Consider the following 25539-nt stretch of genomic DNA (forward strand, 5'->3'; position numbering starts at 1 on the left):
TCCAATTTTTTTTATGACCATTGTAAATTCAAAGTACTTAATAATGCTGCTATGTTAGATTGCAAATTAAATTAAGAAGAGCAAATAAATTTAAAAAAAACTTTGCATCATTAGTTATAACATCAAATATAAAAAAAAAAACACTTTGCACCATTATTTATAACAGCAAATATATTGCCCTAATGTCAAGTGGCACTTCAAAACATATCATGCAAGCTACACTTAGTAAAAAAAAAAAGTTGTCACAATAGCAACTTAACAATATTATAGCCAACTTAAACGAAAAATAGAATTTAGGCATACATCAATCTAAAATGATCCAAAGAAAGAGATTTTTATCCATGACAATCTTTCATTAAACCCTTCCTAAAGAGTACTTCAAGTTTAGATCCATAAATTTGAAACATCATAACCAAAATACAATTCAAACTACTACATCAAAAAGCAAAGCATATTCATTTCTTTTTTGGATGCTTGAAACCAAGATTTAGAATAAATTAAAACATCCTTGATGTAGTGCCGTTACATGCTGCTGCAAGTGTTTCTGTTGAGACGCTTTCAGTTGTTCTAGTGGTAGAATAGGAAATGGAGTGCTACACTGAATTTGTGCAGGACAATGTTGTATAATGATTGGCTGCTTAGCTCTTGCACTAGGTAGAACAGTTCCTCCAAAATTTGCTACACTTTGTAATATACTACTAGCAAAAATATTGACTAGAATTGAACCACACCTCAGCCACTTAATTGGATTCAAAATAATCAATTTCGTTCTGGTTCAATTGACAATCTGAACTTGAATTATTCATTATTTTCAACAATGAGATAACTGATGATGGAGGAGAAGGAGCAAAAGGAAGGAGAAGAAGAATTCCAATGAAAAAAGAAGGAGGAAGAAGAGGAGGAGAAGGTGGTGTTGGTGAGAGAGTAAAACAAAAAGAAACTTGAGAAGGTAAAACAAAAAGAAAAAGATGAATAAGAAAAAAAAGAAGAAAATGGCGATGATGATGAAAAGAAGAAGTAGCAGGAGATGAAGAGAAGGAAGAGGAAAAATTTTGAATTATGCTAAACTTATTCGCACACATATACCAAAAGTTCTTAAACAATACACCCAAATATCTTCGTATTACACCTAAATTTATTGCAAATACAAAAAAATGTTTCCTCTAATACTATATTTTTTTTGTTCTTCTTTTTTTGTTCTTTATTTATTTATTTCTTTTAGTTGAACGAATGTAAGTTCATCATCTTCTGAAAGTAAAAATACCCACACTATATTGGCCCTAGGATCATTCACTCATATAAATGACGCTATCATATTTTTCATCTTTCAACTTCACCAACACTCATATGAAATAATAGAACAAAGAAGGACTTCACATAATCATATCTTTTTTCATTTCATGGAACATAAAAAATACATAAGGCATATGTGCCTTTATATAGACAAAGTTTCATACTAAAAGTTCATGATTTTACTAGCTTCTTAATACACATACTTATCCAACTTTGCTTCTTACTTTGACTATTCAAATAAGTAACTTCTTGTAATTTCTAGCACATCTTAAAAATTCTTTATTAAGTTTAGTCATCAATCTTGAAGCTTCCAATGCACTTCATGATTCTTCTAGTATGGAGGTGATGAACCATGAACTTGTAACCACTTTGAATTCAAATTGAATTTTGCCTTTGACTTTTCTAAACTTGTGTTACTTGTGTTACTTGCATACCTCTTGATTTAATTTTCTAACATTGCCTCCCTTAAACCAAGCTTGTAGAATTAATCATTTCAAGCATCCTTTTCAACTTGTAAAATAACTATGTCTTCAGTGGTTTTCTAAAGATATCAGTAACTTGGTCTTCAGTAGGACAGTACTTAATAAAAACTTCTTTCTCATTCACCAACTCTTTGATTTTATGAAACCGAATATCAATATGCTTCGATCTTCCATGGAATACTGGATTTTTGCAAAGTGCAATAGCTGACTTGCTATCACAAAATATTGTTATTGGAGTACTTTGTTTCTCGTTCAATTCCTCAAGAATTCTTCTTAGTCAAACTGCTTGTGTTGCACAACTTGCTGCTGCTATATATTCTGCTTCTGCTGTAGAGAGAGCAACTACTAGTTGTTTCTTTGAAGACCAGGAAATTGCACCAGAACCAAGATAAAATACAAACCCTGAAGTACTTTTTCTTGTTTCTATATCTCCGGCCCAATCACTATCAGTGTAGCTAACAAAGTTTACTTCATTAGTATTCTCATAATAAATTCCATCAATTAAAGTACCTTTGATATATCGAAGAATTCTCTTTGCCGCTTGCAAATGGTTGGTACAAGGTTCCTCCATAAATCTGCTAAGCAAACCAACTCCAAACACAATATCTGGTCTAGTCGCAGTCAAGTACCTTAGACTTCCAATCAAGCTTTTGTAATATGTAGGATTTACTGTTCTTCCTTTATCTTCTCTCAACAATTTGAACTTCTCTTCGATTGGAGTAGAAACTGGCTTTGAATGCTCCATCTGAAATTTCTTCAAAATATCATTTGCATATTTCTTCTGAGAAATGAAAATTCCACCATCTTTTTGAACTACTTCAATGCCAAAAAAGTAAGACATCAAGTCCATATCTGTCATTTCAAAGTGCTTTATCATAGCCTCCCTGAATTATGCAATTATCTTCAAATTGTTCCCAGTAAAGATCAAATCATCAACATAAAGACACACTATCAAGATATCTCCATTTTCAACGAACTTGATATAAAGAGTATGCTCAAACAAACATCTTCTGAAACTATTCTGAATAAAATAAGAATCAATCTTCTTGTACCACGCTCTTGCTGCTTACTTTAACCCGTACAAAGCTTTATTTAACTTGTAAACTTTATCTTCTTCTCCAAGAACTTCATATCCTGCAGGTTGTTCAACATACACTTCTTCTTCTAAAGTGCCATTTAGAAATACAGACTTAACATCTATTTGATGTATCTTCCACTTATTTTGAGCCGAGAGTGAAATAATCATACGAATAGTGTCTAATCTAGCAACAGGAGCAAATACTTCAAAGTAGTCGATACCTGGTTTTTGTTTGTATCCTTTGGCAACTAATCTTGCTTTGAAACGATCAACTTCACCACTAGGTTTGTACTTAGTCTTGTAAACCCACTTTACTCCAATCGGCTTCTTATCTGCTGGTAAATCTGTCAGCTCCCATGTGTCATTCTTCTCAATGGCATAAATCTCCTCATCCATTGCTTTCTTCCAATTGTTGCCTTTAGAGGCTTCTTCAAAGTTCAACGGCTCACAATCTGAAAATAGAGCAAAATTTATGATTTCTTCATCGGATGGATCGTTGTCATTGCCAACTTCATAATCTGCTAATCTAGCAGGTAGTTTCCTCTCTTTTTGAGGTCTTCTAGATGATTCTGGTTGTTCGGTTGCGTCCGGTTACCTTTCTTCTTCATCATCACATGTATTTGAAATTACAATCGGATGCTTTTTTGTCTTTGTATCCCAGTCCCACATGGCTTTCTCGTCAAATATCACGTCTCTACTGATGATTACTTTCTTTGATACTGGATTGTACAACTTGTATGCTTTTGAGTCTGTGCTATAGCCAATAAAGATACACTTCTCGCCTTTGTCATCTAACTTTTTTCTTAATTGATCTGGTACGTGGGCATAAGCAATACACCCAAAGACTCTGAAATGATGGATGGAAGGCTGCTTTCCACTCCAAGCTTCCTCTGGTGTTTTATCACGAACACTCTTTGTTGGACATCTGTTTAAAATATGAACTGCTGTTGCAACTGCTTCTGCTCAAAACTCTTTAGGCATTTGTTTTGACTTGAGCATGCATCTGACCATATCCATGATGGTTTTATTCTTTCTTTCAGCAACTCCATTTTGTTGGGGAGTGTATCTAGTTGTTAGTTGGTGTTGAATTCCGTGTTGCTTAAAGTATTCTGAACATGTAAGATATTCTGTTCCTCTGTCTGTTATGAGAATTTTGATTTTACAGCCACTTTGTTTTTCGACAAACTTCTTGAACGTCTTAAAGACATCACATGCTTATGATTTTTGCTTCAGAAAATATACCCATGTATATCTACTAAAATCATCAATAAAAGTGATAAAGTACCTGTTACCACCATTACTTGGAACTTTTACAGAATAGAGATCTGAATGCACAATTTCAAATAATCTTCTAGCTCTCCAAGACTTTCCTGTAGGGAACGGATCTCTGTGCTTCTTTCCCAGTTGACAAATCTCACAAACACAATTGGGAATAAGAATCCGTGGTAGACCAGAAACAAGTCCTTTTTTTGACAAGTAGTTTAAACCAGAAAAATGAAAGTGCCCAAACCGCATATACCACAACTAGTTATCATCAAGTATCACAGAACTCATGCAAGAGGGATTAACATGTTGAATTTTTAACGGAAATATTCTGTTTGAACTCATCTTTACTTTATCAATGAACCTTCCATTGTTGTCAAATACAGTGCAATATCCACGATAAGTTATCATCTTATATCCCTTCTCAGATAATTGCCCCATACTCAGTAAATTGTAATCAAGTTCAGGAGTATAGAAAATATCAGAAATATAACTCAGAGAACCATCTTTCAATCTAATTGGTATGTGTCATTTTCCTTCAATAGGGATCTTTGTACTATTACCAAACTTCAATAATAATTTAACTGAATCATCTAATGAAGAAAATAACTCCTTTCTACCAGACATATGATTACTGCAAGCATTATCCAAGTACCATATATTTTCATCTTCAGCACATGAATTACTTGTAAAAAATAAAGTCTGAGTACTCGAATTGTCATCAGTATTTTGATGCTGATTTTTTGCAATGTGTTCTTGATTATTATTCATCACTTTGAATCTGCAATCTGCTGCTTTGTGTTCATACTTTTCACAATGAAAACATTTGAAATTAGTTCTTTCCTGATAAAAATTACCTCGACCTCTTCCTCGGTTGACAGGCCTGAAATTCGTTCCACCTCTTCCTTGATTAGGTGGTGTAAAATTGTTGTAACTTCCTTGGTTGTAATTGCCACGACCTCTACCTCTAAAACTTCCTCTGCCTCTACTTTGAAAATTGAAACCACGACCTTGTCTTTCTTGTGTACCGCTTGATTCTGCAACATTGTTGAAATTCACTCGGCTTTTTAGGGCTTCCTCGGTTGTTTTTTCTGATTTCTCCAGTATTCTACTGATATGGCTTTCCATGGTTCCTTGCAACTCTGCAATCGTCATGGTATCCATATTGTGTGACTCTAATATCGTAGTCACCACATGGTCATACTTCATTGGCATGGTGCGAAGAATTTTCTCCACTACTTTGCTATCGGGCATATCTTCTCCATAGACTCTCATCTTATTGACAAGATCTGTAACACGAGTAAAATATTGCTCAACAGTTTCTGAGCTCGACATCTCGTACCTTTCATATTCTCTTCTTAAAGACTATAGCTTTGCTTTCTGAGCTTTATTTATGCCTTTGTATGACAGCTTCAACGTGTTCCATGCTTCCTTTGCACTTTTGGCATTTGCTATTTTGCCAAACACCGTATAATCTACTCCTTGATGAATTTGAGATAGTGTCAATTGATCTCTCCTCTGTTGGGCAGCATCTGCTCCTTCTTGCAAACTGGTTCAATGAAATTCCACAAGTTCTGGGCCTTCAAATGGGTAGACATCAAAGTCTCCCAATAACTATAATCAAGTTTTCCATCTAACTTGGGATTGGACCACACAATATTAAAAGTGTTTACCATACCGACTCTATGAATCAACAACTATGTGAGAACTCTCCCACACCTCGCAAACTCTCACACACCAGGCGCTGGATTAACCAGCTCTGATACCAAATAAAAGTAAAAATACCCACACTATATTGGCCCTAGGATCACTCACTCATATAAATGACGCTATCATATTTTTCATCTCTCAACTTTACCAACACTCATATGAAATAATAGAACAAAGAAGAACTTCACATAATCATATCTTTTTTCATTTCATAGAACATACAAAATACATAAGGCATATGTGCCTTTATATAGACAAAGTTTCATACTAAAAGTTCATGATTCTACCAGCTTCTTAATACACATACTTATCCAGCTTTGCTTCTTACTTTGACTATTCAAATAAGTAACTTCTTGTAATTTCTAGCACATCGTGAAAATTCTTTATTAAACTTAGTCATCAATCTTGAAGCTTCCAATGCACTTCATGATTCTTCTAGTATGGAGGTGATGAACCATGAACTTGTAACCACTTTGAATTCAAATTGAATTTTGTCTTTGACTTTTCTAAACTTTTGTTACTTGCATACCTCTTGATTTAATTTTCTAACATATTCCAAATAATTTTGTACCATTATGTATTTCTTCTTCTTTTTTGTTTGATTTTTTTTGTTTTTATTCTTGTTAAAAGAGTAAAACAAAAAGAAATTTGAGAAGATAAAACAAGAAAAAAAGATGAATAAGAAAAAAAAAGATGATAATGATGATAATGAAAAAGAAGAAGAAGAAGCAGTAGAAAATGAGGAGGGAGAAGAAGAGTTTTGAATTATGCAGAATTTACCAGCAAATATACATCGAAAATTCTTAAAGAATACACCCAAATATCTTCGTGTTACACCCAAATTTACTGCAAATACAGAAAAATATTTTCTTTAATGCTGAACTTTTACATTATATTCAATTCAAACCATCAACGATGAAACATTATTCACCTATAGAATCATAAACTACTAATGAAAAAATTAACTAGAATTGAACTCTACGTCAACTACTTGATTGGATTCAAAATAATAATCAATTTTGTTTTGCTTCAATTGACAATCTGAACTTGAATTATTCATTATCTTCAACAACAAAATGACTGATGATGGAGGAGAAAGAAGAAAAGGAAGGAGGAGAAGAAATTCCAATGAAAAAAAAAGAGAAAAAAGAGGAGGAAGTGGTGGTGTTGGTAACGACGATAACGAAAGAGAAAAAAAAGAAAAAATGTGCAGTAAGAAGAAGAAGAAGAATGTCCAATAATAAAAAAAATGTGCGCACGTAAATATAAATAATTTGTATGAAAAAACGTTATACGTGGAGAATAATTTTAATTTTTATATAATAAAAATAGATGTGGCTAACAAACAAGCCACACCTTGGTTCTTTGTTTGTTGTCTATTGCACCTTCTATATTCAAATTTGGTACTAGTGGATCCTCGAAAAGCATGCAATGTGAATGAATCTTTTGTTTATGTATATAACTTTATGATTTTGGAGTCCCATTAAGCTTTAATTTATTATTCTGATATCTGACTTTTCCTCACCGCATTTAACACTTGAGTCTCACTCTTTAAGCTTTTGATTTTCTTGATTGGGAATTTGGGATTGCACCATACACGTTATTATCCTAACAATTCACTTTGCAACCGACTAACTTTGCTCTTTGACTTATAGGCCGCTTACAGGATTATTTTTAATCATTAATTTTTAATCATTAAATAATATTATTTTACTATATCCTTTTTCATAAACCACTTTTAGAATAAAAATATAAGATCGCAAAAAGTGACCGAAAGTGGAGAAAAGTTGAGAATTATAGATTTTCTTTTAAAAAAATTAGAAAGCAAAAAAGAGAACGAATAAATTTAAGATAACATAGGGATTAGATAAATGTTTTTATATTTTTAAAATTAAAATTAATGATAAAAATCTAACAAATAAAACACATAAAAAGAAAAAATGGTATTGAAATAAATGTTTTCATATCAGTTTTTCTTCTTAGACAGTTAGGCTATGAGGTAACTGGGCCTGACTTCAAGGAAAGTGTTATGATGAAGATAGGCCAAGATGAAAAGAAAGCTGGGCTTTATTTATTGTACTCTTTCCATATCTCAGTCAAAAAATCCCAATCTAGTCAAAGGAAAATGTTCTCCGTACCAAAAACTAAACTAAAGACTAAGCTCATTGAGTTGGCTGTGTATCAAAACATAAAGTGCTGCTGCATGAATTTCACATGATCTCTTGCAATCCCGATGTTAAAGAGAAAAGTGAACAAAGCAATAAATGTGTTCTTCTTTGTTTACAATTAATCTTTATTAAGTATTACTATACCAAATAAGATGAGTTGGTTTAGTAGTTAATTCACTAATCTGCTTAAACAAGTGTTATAGGTTTAAATCCTGTTTTGTACATGCAGCAACTTATTTGCTAGTGACACACTTAAATAGAGTTTTGATCCGCAACGAATTAATCCTTGACTTGTTCGGCAATGGAATAATAGAGGAATAATAGAGTGTAATTACTAATTAGTATTGAGAGAGTTCTTATATGTCTCAAAATTAATAATCCAAGGATATTACTTCCAATAATATTGATGGTATACCAAAATAACATCAAAAGGGTGTGAGGACTTGTGAGTGGATAGTTTGATGATGATGGATAAGGGGCCAATTCCAGGTTCACGTGAGCACCTTCTGTTGTCTCTCATGTCATCATGTCTGTCCCAATGCAAGCTCATCATTTCAGCACTCTTGTAATCACTTCATCATTGCTTTCACCACTGTCTTTCTCCAACACAATATATAAAGTTGAAGCCAAAAATATCTAAAAAGTTAATTAACTTTGTCTATTCTATACCTTAATTTATTAAAGACGTGTATCTTTATTGTTGTATGTAGTCACGTTATTGAATTGAAAGAGATAATCCAGTGATCCAAAATTCCCAAAACTATGCAAAACCGTCAACCATATATATTCACGAGAACATTAACAATAGTAATCAAGAATAATCTCTCATGAGTCACCTACTTCTGTAGGATATAACCCTTTTGTCCGTTTTCTTTCTAATTATTAAAGGGTCGTAGATAAATATTTGTTTGTTTCCCACTTTCCACGTGTAGTTTATTTGTAAATAAATCATAATAACTAAATCTATTTATGGGCACGGAATAATTGCTCTAATATTTGTAATTTGTTGAATTCATGTCTACTTCTGGTTGTATATATAGCTCAAGTTGTGACTCAACAATGCTTTTGCGAATTAGAAGTTAAGAACTCTTGATGTGAAAGGAAAGAAGCCAGACAAATTCGTCAATTATTCCTATATTATTTAACAAATTCTTGCTTTTAGACTTGGAAAAAGAAAAAAATCACTAGATATATTATTATAAGGATCAAAAGTGGAAATCATAATGAGAAAAGCGGATTAATAAGGTTGAATAACCTAGCTGAAAATGTGGAATGGGACCAAACTAGCCTGCAATGATGTTTCTATGCAAATAATTAACATCATCATTATTATAAGCTAGCATCAAACATACATCTTTATGGTTACAACTTTTGTGTCTCATAAGTACAAGATGGGCCTGTTTCCAACAACCAATAACAATAAGTATCCTATAATTAACATATATATGTTGAATTGTTTGCTTAATCAATCCAATCTTGAGCACAATCTTCATTCTTTTCACGATCAGTTGGTGATTAAGGATCAATAATCTGCCACTTATGAACCCATTCATTGTAAATGGCTGCTTTGGTACTTTTTGAATCATCCCTTTGAAGGTCAATAATGATTGATAACCTAAAATAAGGTCTACTAAAATTTTAACATCTAATATTAGGTCTCTGTTACTTATGTAAACTTAATATGTTGCTTTTTCATTATCATAATATCACATATATATTTGCTTTATTATCTAATTTTACTTTTTATTATGCAATAACGTATACTTTGAGTTGCTTATCATTTGCCTCATTATTATAGCACTGTAGACTAATTTCTATATTTGGATCATTTTATAAGGAGAAATTTGTAAAAATCAGTAATTTTTAATATTTTTAGTTATTATTTAATTAGTACAAATATTAAATTATCTTTAATAAATAAATTTTATTAATTTATATGTGCGAATTCTGAAAAGATATGAATATAAATTATATTGATTTATATATGTAAAATTCTGATAAATATAAGTGTAAATTATATGATTTTTATATGTAAAATTCCTATAAATATAAGTACAAATTATTGTTGGCTAAGTATTGACAAAAACTGATAATATTTCTTGGCAATGTAGCATTACTCTTTTATAAAACTAGCAAACTTCAAACACAATTTTTTTCCCCATTATTTTAAAAGCAATAATAAATAAGTTATTTGGCACTCTTCAAAATAAAGGCAATATTATGGGGTATTAAAAGCTATTATTAACACTATTACTTCTAGCATTTGTTATTTATTATGCGTAAATATCTTTTCAAATTTTTAAATAAATTTATGGTATGGTATGGTATGGTATGGTACCTATATCTGTATGCTTTATTTGTAACCGATGCTTGGTGTTGGTGATGAGTATATTCTGTATTCATTGATGAATTGAGTTCTGTTCCAATATTCGGTAGCTGCTAGCTAGTGACTGCAAATACACGCATTATGCATTGAAATTGGACCCAATCGAATAATGCACTTTACTCATATATTGACTAATAACTTATATAGTCTTCCACTCACCACACATATACACACAATAATAAGCAGCTTTAAAGTCAAGTAATAAATTAAAAGCATGATATATACATCGACTTATCTAAGCTTCATTTGAGATCGCCCTCCACGTACGTACCACTGCTTCTGCAAATCTCTGGATGTGTAAGTTTTGTCACCATCGATCCCCATAAATCCATGTTTTTATTGGTGCTCATCATTTTGTTATCAAGGAAGGGTATAATATGCCTAATTCCTAACAATGTACATGCAACTAACATTGAATGTTACCCTAATGTATTTGTTGCTCCTTATATTATATAAATATATATAATATAAGGTAAAAATTTATGTTCAATCGACTTCACGTAAAATTGTTAGCTTAGAGTTATTAGATAAAAATTTAGTCAAATCAGTCAAATCATCTAACGACTATCAGTTATCAACTTTACATTACAACTGAATTTCTATCATAATATAATGTGCTTTTTGTTATTATATATCATGTTTAGGTACATCGTGATTTTAGATATTCGTCATTTGTGGGCCCAAAAACGAAACCACCTTTGTCCTCAACTGCAGTCACAGTAAATCCATCAACCTAACGACGAATGTATATCTTTAATGATCGTGTGTGTATAAAAATAATCCTCACAATTTAGAATAATAAATTCAGTTATATTAGACTAATTGAAATGAAAGCAATGAGGGGATATGAGCTATAATAATAGTTATTTATAAATCCATCAACAAGATCCTTTCACGGTAGCATCTGGTTTAGGGTGTGATTCATCCATTTATTTAAAAAATATATCTATGAAGTCAATGTTTCATTGATTTTCTGGATCCTTAGATTTGCATCCAACTCATTTTCAATTAGTAATAATTCTTTGAAATTCAGCTAAAATAAAAAAACCTTCACCTAAAACTCAAATAATATCACTTTTTATTACTAGATCACGGTATGTAGTCGTTACCATCTCAAGAAAATGCATATCATAAAACAACCATGTTAGGTATATACAAAAATTAATTATTAATATAAATTATATATTAAAATATAAAATACATATTAAAAATAAATTAAACAACACATATTTATACATAAATATGTGGTGGTTAATTTTAGTACTAAAATATTTTTTTTTATCATATAATTAACTTTTAATAAGATGGTTTGAGATTGTTAAATTAGTTTATTCACTTTTTAATAGTTGCAAACTTAATTGCAGGGGCATGGGCGCGAGTTACCTATTAATAGAGCATATTTATCTTAATCAATATATAACAGATTTATGATGCATTGACATGGATATAGGATAAGACACGACACAAGACACGCTGACACACGAATTTTAAAATATTATAAAATATGGGACACATATATATAAAATATAAAGTAATTTTTAGATAAATCGTAATAATATTTTGATATTTTTTATATTAAAATATAAATTAATTTTTTAATTATTTTTAATATTTTATTTTAATTATATCAAGTATTTAAATATCTTTTGTTTTAATAAATAATAATATATACTATATCTAAATTTATTTTAAAAATATATATTAAGAATAAGTCACCAAAAAAATATATATTAAGAATAAGACTGAGCACACCGACACGTGATGGTATTTAAGTGTGTCCAAGTGTGTCTAAAAAAAAAATTTAAGTCCATACCAAAAAGTAAATAAATAATTATATTTCTAATTTCTAATTATAAAAAATTAAGTGGACTTAATTTATCCTAAAAACTAATTCAAAAAGTAAAAGTTACCTCAGTTATAAGGATTATCTAGGTTTTTAATTTTAGACAATGTGAGACTTAATACTAATGACTTATAACTTGCAGCCTAAGATGCCAATTAGTTTTAGACCTAATAAGCCACTACTATATGTATATGTCTTGATTTTATTTCTGTATTATTATTGGTGAATATTTTCATATTCATTTCGAGTATAGACGGTCTTTAAGTCAAGACGTTGCCAAAAAAGTATAATTTAATAAAGTGATGGATGCTTAGGAAGCAAGGAGGAGGAAGAAGAAGACATAAATTTGGTCGTGTATGTGCTTTGGCACAAAGGCTGCTATTAGTATATAGCAGGTTCTATTGGCTTTCTCTCAAAGCTATTAATATTGTTGGTGCTCTAATTAGCATGTATTTTCATTCGTATAGAAACAGTTTATTAAATCTATATATTTCCTTTTGTGTAATAATATATAGCGATGCTCATTTTCTTGTGTTGTTTTTATTAAGGATTTGTTAGAATTTGTTACAATAGTTATTTTATCTTTTTGTAAATATCATAGCAAAAAATATTAGAAAACTATCAAAATTTATTATTAATTATAAAAGTTTAAAAATATGAGCTAAAATTTATTATATTATTACTAGACTAAAAAAATTAAGTTGACGGCCAAAACAAAAAATTTTAACGATCACCTAATATTTCTCTATCATAATACCAAAAAACTTATAATTTTCTTTTGTTCACTAGTTGTATAAAAATATTTTTATTTAAAAATAACAATTAAAATATCGACATATATAAGTTTAAAAATTAAACAAACCTATGAAACTATTTATTATCTTCGCATATCGTAGTTTTTTTATTCATAATCGTTGAAATTTAACTGTCGTCAATGTGACCGATTAAATTTTATTTTTAGATGAAAATAATCACTCCCTAAAGGAATCCAATGATACCCTGTCAAATTCTTTTGAATCCATGGATATATGACAATAAATTCCGTTCAAAGCTTCACATACAGTTGGATAACTATCTCAAGTCTCAACCAATATTAATTCATATCCTTCTACAGGTAGCACACATTTTATTTATGATTACAGATCAAACACTATGGATTGTTACTTCTCCTTTCATATTTAATTAAAAAGATTTACAAAAAGAAAAAAAAAAAAAACCTTTGATTCTCATGTATCGTAGAGGCATAGCATGACAAAGCTTACTTTGTGGAATGTCCTAACTTCTAGGCCCTAGCTAGCTAACCAGTGTAACTACCTCAGCTTATGAACCCTATCTTCTACGATATCATTACTGAATCCAACGAACCATCTTTCTTACTTGTTCCTTTTTGTCTGGATTCAAAGTTTTCTCACCATCTTAAAAAAACATATCTTAGAAACACCCCCAAAGACTTCAGGATTATGAGAAAAACCCAAACTGTTGACGGTTATATATATAAATATAACTTCCCTTTCAAGGGCAAAACAAAATTTCTTCTCCTATGGATTACTCTAGGTCTCTAACCACTTCCTTTTAGGTTATTTTTTCAATTATTTTTCTAGTTAAACTTAGAAAAGTGGACTGATATATCACATGTAATGTAATGGGTAAGGCTAAGCATGTGAATTCTTGTATTTCAATTTAATACAAAAAGAAAAGGCGACAATACCTATCCATGTCAAAAAAGGAGGAGAAGATACGTTATTGTCATGTTCCATAGAAAATACAAGATTGTGAAAATAGCTAAACACATAAAACTTTTCTTGATAATAAAAAATAAACATGAACGATTAATTAATTGTTTGTGAAAAGAGAAGCTTCTATTTCAATACAGATTCATGCATAAACCGCCATCTAACTCTTCAGACCAATACAACACAATACATGTATTTCTCAAAACAACTTTAATTTGGTGCCAACATATATAGCAGCAAAGCAACCAGAAAATTCAGATCTTTGAAAACAACTCATCATTTCTGAGTTGCACTTGTGATATTGTGTGTGGCATTTCCATTCTGTGTGGATGAGTGAAGAGTGAGACACAAAAAGAGACATGTTTCGTTCTGCAAGATGGTGGACCGACAGGAACAGAGTCAAAGCTCTTTTCAAGCTCCATTTCCATCTCACACAGGTTTCATTCATTTTCTTAAGGATCAAGGATGAATAATTCAAACTCACCTATTCCTTTTCATGTGAAGTTTGCTTCTTAAATGGTATTAGAATGAAGTTGTTGGGGGATGTAACAATTTTTCAGGTGAATGAATGTGGGGTGGATGCATTGGTGCTGTCAATAGTTCCAGGGGACTTTGGAAAACCAACCACCAGATTGGATCAAGCTACAGTTAGAAATGGAGTTTGTACATGGCATAATCCTGTATATGAAACTGTCAAGTTCATTCAAGACCCAAAGACTGGCAAATTCACTGACAAGTTATATCAATTTTTGCTTTCAACGGTATACATTCATTAACTCACTCTTGTTTGTTTTTGTTTATCAGAATGTGATCTCATTTTTGCTTTAATTCATATGCAGGGTTCATCAAAAGGTAGCTCCATTGGGGAGGCTTCTATAAATATTGCTGACTATGCTGAGGCCACAAAACCATCCTATCTCTCTCTTCCCATCAGGGTTTCTCATTCTGATGCTCTTTTGCATGTTAGTTTTTTTTTTTTTTAATTTAATATCTATTTTTCCATATATAAGGTTGCTTGAAATTTGAGTGCTACCTAATTTAAAGGTTTGAGTGAAACATAAGTCAAGGCAATGGCATTCTCATTAGTTTCTCTTCTGTTGCTTAATAAACAGGTATCCATCCAGAGGATTCAAGAAAATAGTGATCAAAGGTAACTGGGAATTTCCATGATCATTTTCATATTTTAGATTATAGAATTTGTCCCATAGTGAAATTTTTTTTATGCCAATAACATTTGCAGAGAAGAAGAGGAATGTGAAGATGCCAAACAAAAATCCCATGATTGGATCATAAGCAACCATTTAAGCAATGCAGACATAGATGAAAGCACTAGAAGCAACTCTTCTGAAGTAAGCCTTGGAATTATATTTTCGTGACTCTACTTCATATATAATAATGTCATATAACTTCAACAATGATGTGCTTTTCATGAAAATTCATTCATTTCATGTATTAATTGTACAATTTCTTGTTCTTCACAGGAAGTCACTGCCAAAGCAATGAACAATAGAGAAGAATTGAGTGTTAATTGCAGCACATCTAGTGAATCTGACACTACATTGTCAAGTTCAGATGACAGCTCTGGACTTGATAGTCCCCGAAAACTTGGACTGAAAAGAAAAAAGAACATCCATTCCAGCAAAAATGTGTTTCTTTCAGGTATGAGCCACAATTCAAAATCTCAAAAACTTGTTATCAGTGACTCCACAACACAAATGCATGATGATATGCATCAGAGAATACACTTTGATTGGCCACCAGGCGATTCGACAAACGGCTCCAACCATGACATTCCAAAGGAAGATTCCGAAGAATCACATCCTACAGAGACCGAAAAACTCAAGGCTGAGCTTGCTGCATTGGCTAGGCATGTGGATGTGTCAGACATGGAACTACAGACCCTTAGAAAGCAAATTGTGAAGGAAACCAAAAGAGGGCAAGACCTCTCAAAGGAAATCCTTATCTTGAAAGAGGAAAGAGACGCATTCAAGTTGGAATGTGAGAATCTCAAGTCTTTCCACAAGCGAATGGACGAGGCCAGATTGCGAAGCAGGTCGCAATTGGAAACCAGAGATCTCGGCGCTTTCGTGGAAGAAATCCGGCAGGAATTGAGTTATGAAAAGGACATGAACGCCAATCTTCGGCTACAGTTAAAGAAGATGCAAGAATCAAATGCTGAACTGGTTCTTGCTGTGCAGGACCTTGAAGAAATGCTGGAGCAATCACAGTGTAATAACAAAGACTCCAAGGAGCTAGTAGAAACAGAAATGGAGAAGCTTGTACAGAGACAAAGCAACGGTAATAACGATACAGAAGCACTTGAGAAGAAGATTATAGACCTCTATGGTGAAATAGAGATGTACAGAAGGGACAAAGATGATTTAGAGGTACAACTTGAACAACTTGCATTAGACTATGAGATATTGAAACAGGAGAATCATAGCATTGTGTATAAGCTTGAGCAAAGCCAAGTTCAAGAACAATTGAAAATGCATTATGAATGTTCATCTCCTCCTCCTCCTCCTAATAATAATGATCCTGATCTTGAAATGCATATTGAGAATCTAGAGAAGCAACTCAAAGAACAGTCAGAAGATTTCTCGAATTCTCTTGCTACTATTAAGGAACTCGAAACGCATATCAGGAGATTGGAGGAAGAATTCGATAAGAAGAAACATGGATTCGAAGCTGACCTAGAAGCAGTGACGCGCGACAAAGTTGAACATGAGCAGAGAGCCATCAAAGCAGAGGAAGCTTTGCGGAAGACAAGAATGGCGAATGCTAAAACTGCCGAGAGGCTGCAAGAGGAGTTTAGAAGGCTCTCGTCTCAAATGACCTCCACATTTGACGCCAATGAGAAAGCTGCCATGAAAGCATTGAAAGAAGCGAGCCAACTGCGTTCGCAGAAGAGTTTACTAGAAGAAATGCTGCGAAAAGCTAAACAAGAGATTCAGTTGCTTCAATCTGATTATGATTTAAAACTCGATGATCTCTCAAATCAAATGAATACAATGACGGTTCAGATTCAACAGATGAAGCTGGAGATCGAGGACAAGACAAAGCAGCTAGAAGATCAGAAGAAGAACGGGGAACAAGCTGGTAGCGATTTCTCTGAGAAGATTCGAGTGCTTAAGGCAGAGAATGAAGATCTGAACGGAGAGATTTGGCGGTTACGCGAGCAAGTAGAAGGAAATGAAAGTCGTAGAGATGAGTTGGAACTAATGAAGAAATCGATGGAGGAATCCGAGGAAATGTTACAGAGACGAAGTGCCGAAAGAAATGAACTGGTGAGTACGATTGCATTGTTAAAGAAGGAAGCAGAGCAGTCAGTTAACGAGGCTAGGCGATTGGAGAAGGAGGTGGAAGCAGTTAGAGCTCAATACAGTGAGTTGAAAGGTTCAGTTTCGGAAGAGGCTGCGGAGAAAGAAAAACTTAGGAAGCAAGTTTTGCAGATGAAGAGTGAGATCAAGAAGAAGGAGGATGCGTTAAGCAGCATGGAGAGGAGGCTTAAGGATAGTTTGAAGAACAAGAAAACTGCTTCAGCTCCTCAGAATTCAAAAGACATGGCAAGTCTGAGGGAAAAAATCAAAATGCTTGAGGTAATACTAACTCATTGGAGAATTTCTTAAAGAAAATTTTGAATTCCTGTTTAAGTATTAGGAGAATAATTAGTATTTCTGGCAATTGAGGTGGCCATGTTGATTAAGCAGGGCCTTGTAAAGTCAAAGGAAAAAGCATTGGAGAGTTCATCAAGTTCATTCTTGAATAAGGAGAAGGAACTCCAGACCAAAATTGACGAGTTGGAGAATAAAGTGGAGGAATTCAATCAGATTATTGCTTTGCAGCAGGTATGTATTATGTATCAATTTTTTTTTTTTAACTAAAGATATGGAGATTCGAACCTGCAACCTCTAAATGGGTACGGGAGACTATGCTATTTGAGCTATAGCTTGTTGAGTTGTTGGCATGTATTATATATCAAATTATCAACAGATTAATTATTATTGTTATAGTTCAACATTGACGTGGACTTGATGAAACAGGTTTCTCAGGATTTAAGCATTATTTCTTCAAAAGATGTATGTGATGAAAAGGAGATGGTAAGTGAGTTGACGGAAAGAAACAAGTCAATGGAAAGCGAACTAAAAGAGATGCAAGAGAGATACTTAGAAATGAGCCTCAAATTTGCAGAGGTAGAAGGTGAGAGACAACAGCTTGTTATGACCCTGCGCAACCTCAACCTCAACCTCAAGGCTATTAACAAACCCTAATTAGTACTAATTACTTAATACTTCTTCTTCTTCTTTCATCCAAATACATGTGTTATATAATGAATAAATTGCCAAAATTATGTGTACCTATCTTCCCTTTTTATTGACCTTGATTTTTGCATCCTGATGCTGAATCTGTAATATTAAAGTGTTGTATCTTCTTTACCAATGGCACTCGCTTACATACTATAATGTACAATCACCACTTTTCTTTTATTGTAACTATATATTTATGTTTCTTTTGATTGAATTACATACTTGATTAGATTGAGCCGCAGACTAGAGCAAATACAGTGACAAAGGCCATTATAAGAGAGTGATCTATGTCTCCTTCCACATCCAACCTTAGAACATCCTTCCCCAGTAATATCCCTGAACATGTCTGCTTTTGCTTTGCCTGCACACTCAAACAAACAATCAATTAGTTATTATTAAAATCAATACAAAGAAGTAATTTAATACTTACATTTGCGACTATGTGTCCGTTCTTCATATTGAAGATCATAAACCCTGATGTTTTGCTACAGATTCTGTGTATGCAATATTTTTGGCAGCCTATAGTAGTGACTTGGCAACTGGCTACTCTTCCCGTAATCATCATCTTATAACTTGTTTTCACTTCAAACCATGGCTTCTTCTTCGTTTTCTGTTGCTGCCTTGTATAATCGGAATCAGAACCATTGCATCTATAAACATCCCATCGTCCAAAAGCAAGTAATTTCTGCAACAACAGTAATCAAAGATCACCATTGGTTGATACCTACGTACCTTGTGAATGGAACAGACAAGTGTGCCTCGTAGATCCATAAGGTTAACTTGAGTTGCTCCCTTTTTGTCATAGTTATCAACGCGGTAAACGATGTCACCATTTGAATCATACACAGTGCAGCCGTTAGAGTGGAACACAAGCGATTTCATCCAAACTGTGTATTTTCCAGAACATGAGGCCTCTGCCGCAGGGTAAACCTTCTTCGCCATTGGAATCACATCGGTCACGGCGAAATAATGTCTTTCTTTATATCATACAAAATAGTGAATACGGTTTTCCTTGTTTTCATTTGCCCCATTGGTCATTCAAAAAATGAAATATTATATATTTTTTCATATAGCCTTTGGAGGAATGGAGTCATTATTTTCCATTAAAGCACGTTTTGTGCACTACATTGGGCGTGCTGACAGTACTTCGATCCAACCCAAATATATATTAGTTACTAGCAGTTGCTACTAGAAGCCTAGTACATGCACGAGAACAAGCTCACATTGGATGATATGTTACTATCTCTCTGTCTATCTTTGTTTTAATTTGAACTTTTGCATTTAGAGAAGCACTCATGTATCAAATATCTATGCCATCTAGTGTATATATTTGTGTGGATTGATGTATTTTATTTTGTCATTAATTCTTATTAGACACTAAATTCATGCATCATCATACTCATGAAGAAAAACATCTATTAATCACAACCTTTTAATAACTTATAATTTTTTAATAAGCCATAACTCTATAAAAATATATAACATTTTAAATATGATTTTTCATATATTTTAAAAATGGATCTCACATGTATTGGAGAAGACGATTAATATGCTCCACTATAGCGAGTCAATAAAAAGGTGCTTATACATATGCGTTGCTATCGATTCAGTAATTAAAGTGAGTTCATGTTGATCTAGACTAATCGGATCATATAATATGTATAGTTGATCGTTTCGCAAGATTGATTATAGGTGGCATGCATTATTAAGACAACTACCCAATAGCGTACCGATGATGCATATATATATATACATGTACCTAAGCGTACAATGTGTATGAAAATTTAGAAAGTAGTAGAGATATGATTATTAGTGTTACATTGTCCTATTAGCTTATGCTTTTGGGATGAGTGGTTTTAAGACATGGTATTAGAATTTCAGATCCGGAAAGTTAAGAGTTCAAATCTTGGTGAATCCAAAATTAGCTTTTTATAACATGAAATGTTTATTATCCCTGGTATCCGGACGTTTAGGCCATTGGCTCCCTAGCACTACTCATATATATAACTACTTATATATATATATCATTAGATATAAACCTTTTAACCTTTTGGCACAAAAGGTCTTCAAATGTGAATCCAGAAGAAACTGTATGTATGTCCAGTAATAGTGTAATCACGCACCCTAAAATATTAATTTTTACGTATTTTTTATTAAAAAAAAATATGAGGAGCCAATATATATATTGTATAATGTGTATAATGGAATTAAAATATAATTAAAATTAAATTATGAACAATTAATTAATTTTGAATAGTTTCTAATTTAAAATAAATAAGGATTACTGTCAGTTATAGAATAAAAAATAAACGACCTCCCTCTTTCAATACGGTGTGACCTCCTTCTCTTCATTTCTCCTCGAATCTTGCCGGTGCAGTGCTGCCATGGTCACTAGCCGCCTCTGACATAGTGCCAACTCTGTTCCGACTGACGTCGTTCGCAGAGGCCACCGCCCAGCACCACGTTCTTATCGTGTGGGTCGAACTTCGCGGCACCACAACAACTCGGACGTCTAGCGAGGATAGTGCGCAGCTAGTGTGTGCCTTCTTCCCAATGTCGACGTCGCAAGATAAAAGGGTCTCAAGTGTGCTTCCTCTTTCATGCCCATCACCCCGCCAAAGTTTCTTACTAAAGTGCAATGTGGTTGAACCACTGGATTGTGTTCCATCTTCCACCGGTAATGAAAATTCATCAAATTCACATGAAAACATAGCCGACTATTTCATCATCGAGGGTGAGCAATCGAATAAGGTGAGCAACTTACGTTCAAAACATTGATAATAGATGGTTATTTTTCAAATGATTTAGATGTTTACACTCAATGCAAGTGGCATGTTTAATTTATGTTTAATGCTTATCCAGATGCATCATAAACATTCATGATTCAACCAAATTTGTGATGATTTTATATTGATGGTATGCTTATATGTATGGGAATTTTGCATAAATTAAGTGATCATGGCATATTGGTTTGTTGCTGGATGAAACTAGGTCTTTTTTGGATTATCTTTTATGAATATATGAAGTTATATAACCAAATTTAAATTACATGTATAAGCATGAGAGTTGACTACATTTGGAGACCTTGCTACTCAATAAGTAATCACTCATGTTTCTCTGCATAATGCCCATAGGTCCCCTGAAACCTTAGTAGTGATGTATATTGAATTTGAGTTACAGCTAATGGTATTATTATTATTATTATTATTATTATTATTATTATTATTATTATTATGAAGAATATATTTGAAAATAAACATTAAAAAGGCAAGAGTTATCAACTGATGGGATACTTAAGCTGCTTCCTGCATGTTTAGATTAGAATATATGTTTATAATTATACATGATAGACATTGAATGAATAAAAAAAAAAACTCTAGTCACCATTGGTTCTGAAATCAAAGACTAAACTATGTGTATGGTAGTTGTATGTACTGCATGTTCAACTATATGATGTACAGTGTTATTGTGAAAGAGAATAGATAGTAGTTACAATACTTATATAATAGGTAAAATGAAATAATTAATTCAATTAATATTATTGTCATTTTCATTTTCATGCATTTGTTTCTAAGCTAAAATGGGTATGATGATTGATTTCATTTCTATTTTTTATCGCATTTATTGTGCTAGTTAGTGAGGTTTTATGTACATGATATTTACTAAGGATTTCTTATTATTATTATTATTATTATTATTATTATTATTATTATTATTATTATTATTATTATTATTATTGCATTTCTGCGTTTATTTTAGAATTGTAGGCCATGAAACTATCAGATGTTACTGAGGTTGGAAGCGAAGAGATGGATCTTGGTTACGAGGTTTGGACTCTAATTTAATTTTGTGTAGTCATGATCCGCATGTTTGATTTGATAATTAATGGCATTGATTTTTTTATCTGAAACGTAGTTACCGGATCACAATTGTCTTCAAGAAGACGAAATACCAAGAGTTGGAATGCAGTTTGTGCAGTTGCAACTGGCTCATGAATTCTATGTTACCTACACAAAGAAAGTAGGATTTACAACTAAGATAAGGACGACAATATGTGACAAGATCACAAAAGAACCCGTTAACCAAGCTATCCACTATAATCGGGATGGGTTTCGCAGGTCTCGTATCAAAGCACTAACGAGAAAAGGAATATATTATGTTACCACATATGCATCGAGTTTATCGATATCCCGCTCATCATCTTGACGGTCAGCTCCTCTAGGGAGGAGGATCATATGGGCTCAGCTCTTCACCCCTCACTGTGAATTTTCTTCCTGTGTCCTCATAAAGTAGCTCAATATGCTCCAGAGAGAGGATTCTGTTTACCGTATAAGTGAACACTGGATTACTAGTCAACACCACCTTCATTCCTGGGGAGAAGTCCTCAGTGGGAATCTTTTTGTTTCTCCATCCCCTAGGTATTTTTTTCTTTTTGGGAACCTCCGCCTTGGTGGATGATGCATTCTCGATACCAAACTTAGGTTTGATGTCTGGAGGAATTATTTTCATTGTTACCAAAGGAGGTTTGAGCTGCAAATTCTATTGTGCATCGTTAGGGGGTTCTTGAAGGTTTGGATCAATAAGCTCAGTTTGCATGCACCTCTCTTCTTCACCTGCTGAATGCATATCTTTGAAGACATGAAAGACTAGTTGCTCATCATGCACTCTAAGCACTAATTCACCCACTTTTACATCAATTAGAGCTCTTCCAGTGGCAAGGAATGGTCTTCCTAGGATTATAGAGGCATTCTCATCCTCCCCCGTGTCAAGAATCACAAAATCTGCTGGGAGGAAAAACTTACCCACTTTGATTAAGATATTCTCCACTAATCCGTATGCAGGCTTTATATATTTGTCTGCCATCTGTAATGCTATCCTTGTGGGTTGTGTCTCTTGGATTTGCAACTTCTTCATCACAGACAAGGGCATTAAATTGATGCTTGCTCCCAGATCACATAACATTTTCTCAAAGGTTGTGCTCCCAATGGTGCATGGAATTTGAAAGCTCACTGGATCCGGCATCTTCCTTGGCAAGTTATTCTGAATGATGGCACTACATTTCTTAGTCAGGACCACTGTCTCATCTCCTTTTAAAGGCTTCTTCTTTGACAACAACTCCTTCATGAATTTGACATAGAGAGGCATTTGCTCCAAAATCTCAGCAAAAGGAATATTAATTTGTAACTTTCTGAAGACTTCCAAGAACTTTGAAAACTGCTTGTCCTGGTCTCCTTTTGAAGTCTTTGAGGATATGGCATTTTAGGCTTATACTCAGGAGCCTTTGGCAATGTAGGATAAGTGTCAAAAGAGTCTGGGAATGGGTTATCCGCATGCTTTGGAGGGACGTGCTCTACTTCTTCCTTCTTCTCCTCTGGAGCTTCTTTTTCAATATGCTCCTCATTAACTTGTACTTCCCTACTTGTCACTTGTCTACTTATCGAGGTGATAGCCTTACATTCCTCTCTTGGATTTGAAATTGTGTTACCAGGAAGGCTATTAGTGGTCCTCTGATCAATTTCATTAACTTTTGTGGCTAATTGACCCATCTGAATCTCCAAATTCTTGATTGATGCTCTGGTTTTCTGTCTAAAACTTGCCAATATTACTTCCAAATCATTGTTCTGCTGAGGCTGAGAAGTTGCTTGCTAAGATGACTAAAACTGGTGGTTATTAAGATTATTCTATTGAAAACCACCCTGAGAATTATTATTAAAATTTTGTGGCCTCTGAGGTTGCTCTCTCCACCCAAAATTTGGGTGATTTCTCCACCCCTAATTGTAGATCTTAGAATAGGGATCATTATTGGGATTTCTAGGAGCACTCCCCATGAAATTGACCTGCTCAGAAGAAGATTGAGCATAATCATAATTTTCATTTTGTATAAAATTCTCTGTCATGTCATAAGGGACCTCTTGATGTGCATTCTGAGTGTTGACAGCTGAAACTTGCAGTCCACTCACTATTGAGTAATTAGATTTAGTTGCTGAGTCAAAAGCTTGTTCTGAGCAAGAATGGCATCAACAGCTTCCACTTCTAAAACACCTCTCTTCTGAGGAGTCTCAGAGTTCACAGGATTCCTGTTAGATGAGTATAAATATTGGTTGCTAGCAACCAACTCAATAAGCTCAATAGTTTCTTCCGATGCCTTCTTCATGTGCAATGAACCACCTACAGAATTATCTAAGCATATCTTGGACATTTCACCCAAGCCTTCATAAAAGATATCTAGTTGGGTCTATTTGGAGAACATGTCCGGAGGGCATTGCCTAGTCAGTAGCTTGTATCTCTCCCAAACTTCATAAAGAGTCTCTTCATCTTTCTGTCTGAAGGTCTGAACCTCCACCCTAAGCTTAGTAAGCTTATTTGGTGGAAAAACTTTAGTAAGAAACCTAGTAACAACCTTGTCCCAAGTATCCAAACTCTCCTTGGGTTGAGAATCTAGTCACAGCTTTGCTCTGTCGTTCAAGGCAAATGGGAAGAGCATGAGTTTGTACACCTAAAGATTCACCCCATTAGTTTTCACAATATTATAAATCTGCAGAAAATTAGAGATAAATTGAATGGGATCTTTTTGAGGGAGTCCATGATACTGATAGTTTTGTTGCACCAAAGTGATTAGTTGTGGCTTCAACTCAAAGTTGTTTGCATCTATAAGAGGCACCACAATGGTTTTTCCATAAAGATCTATAGTAGGAGTGGTGTAAGAGCCAAGCACTCTTCTAGGTTGCTCATTCCCAACTGGATTGGCCACATTGGCATTAACAACATTATTATGATCTATAGTGGACTCTGCAGCCTTGTACAGTCTTGCTTGTTGCAAACGCCGCCTGAAAGTCTTTTCGGGTTCAGGATCAAAGTCTAAAAGAGGTTCCTTGTCTCTATTCCTGCTCATAAACAAACAGAAAACAAGAAAAGATGGAAATTTCTACGTCAGAGTGCAGAGAATTTCCAGTGAGATAACCTGTGTAAAAGAAATAAAATAAAACAACTAAATAAAAAAATTAAAACTTTCGAAATATTTTTCTTTTATAAAAAAATATAGATAGGTAAATTAAAACAAAATTATTAGGTGACACCAAACTTAATTTTAGAAATTAAAAAAATAATTGGGCAAAATTTTAAGAGTTAAAGCTTAAATTTAAATAAGACTAATAAAATATATAGAAAAATAAAAATAAAAGAAATAAATAAATAAAGAAGGAAAACGAAAATGAAATAAGATAAAAATAAATAAAAAAAAAAGACGAAAGAAGGTTTGAAAAAAATAAAAAAATGG

At 33.2% G+C, this 25539-nt stretch overlaps 2 protein-coding genes across 4 annotated transcripts; one reads left to right on the forward strand and one right to left on the reverse strand.

Moving 5' to 3' along the window:
• The first annotated feature begins 13780 nt into the window (after positions 1-13780).
• On the forward strand, positions 13781-18248 carry LOC107488255 (uncharacterized). 3 transcript variants are annotated; one of them, XM_052261322.1, is made up of 9 exons: positions 13781-14393; positions 14517-14717; positions 14796-14918; positions 15069-15106; positions 15197-15305; positions 15438-15615; positions 15718-17555; positions 17664-17804; positions 18000-18248. In XM_052261322.1, the coding sequence occupies exons 1-9, from the start codon at positions 14316-14318 to the stop codon at positions 18225-18227; spliced, it is 2934 nt and encodes a 977-aa protein (XP_052117282.1). In that variant the 5' UTR covers positions 13781-14315; the 3' UTR covers positions 18228-18248. The 3 variants fall into 3 exon arrangements, with proteins under 3 accessions (XP_052117282.1, XP_020997912.1, XP_015964459.1); XM_021142253.2 differs by having other exon boundaries at positions 15438-17555; XM_016108973.3 differs by having other exon boundaries at positions 15438-17555; positions 17667-17804.
• Positions 18249-18401: 153 nt separating this feature from the next.
• On the reverse strand, positions 18402-19261 carry LOC107488256 (protein LURP-one-related 4). The gene is made up of 3 exons (XM_016108975.3): positions 18996-19261; positions 18694-18948; positions 18402-18624 (listed from the first exon to the last, which is right to left on the reverse strand). The coding sequence occupies exons 1-3, from the start codon at positions 19203-19205 to the stop codon at positions 18490-18492; spliced, it is 600 nt and encodes a 199-aa protein (XP_015964461.1). The 5' UTR covers positions 19206-19261; the 3' UTR covers positions 18402-18489.
• Between the last annotated feature and the right edge of the window lie 6278 nt (positions 19262-25539).

Source organism: Arachis duranensis, chromosome 5 (genome assembly GCF_000817695.3).
Source record: "Arachis duranensis cultivar V14167 chromosome 5, aradu.V14167.gnm2.J7QH, whole genome shotgun sequence".
Classification (NCBI taxonomy): Eukaryota; Viridiplantae; Streptophyta; class Magnoliopsida; order Fabales; family Fabaceae; genus Arachis; species Arachis duranensis.

What these genes read in the sequence shown, in the direction of transcription:
- LOC107488256 (XM_016108975.3), bottom strand. Translation starts at nt 19,205, where the DNA reads ATGGCGAAGAAGGTTTACCCTGCGGCAGAGGCCTCATGTTCTGGAAAA. An exon ending in TTGTCTGTTCCATTCACAAG is followed by an intron (nt 18,949 to 18,995) that starts GTACGTAGGTAT and finishes CTGTTGTTGCAG; the next exon opens with AAATTACTTGCTTTTGGACG. An exon ending in ACGGACACATAGTCGCAAAT is followed by an intron (nt 18,625 to 18,693) that starts GTAAGTATTAAA and finishes TTGAGTGTGCAG; the next exon opens with GCAAAGCAAAAGCAGACATG.
- LOC107488255 (XM_021142253.2), top strand. Translation starts at nt 14,316, where the DNA reads ATGTTTCGTTCTGCAAGATGGTGGACCGACAGGAACAGAGTCAAAGCT. An exon ending in CAAGAAAATAGTGATCAAAG is followed by an intron (nt 15,107 to 15,196) that starts GTAACTGGGAAT and finishes TAACATTTGCAG; the next exon opens with AGAAGAAGAGGAATGTGAAG. An exon ending in AGATTATTGCTTTGCAGCAG is followed by an intron (nt 17,805 to 17,999) that starts GTATGTATTATG and finishes TTGATGAAACAG; the next exon opens with GTTTCTCAGGATTTAAGCAT.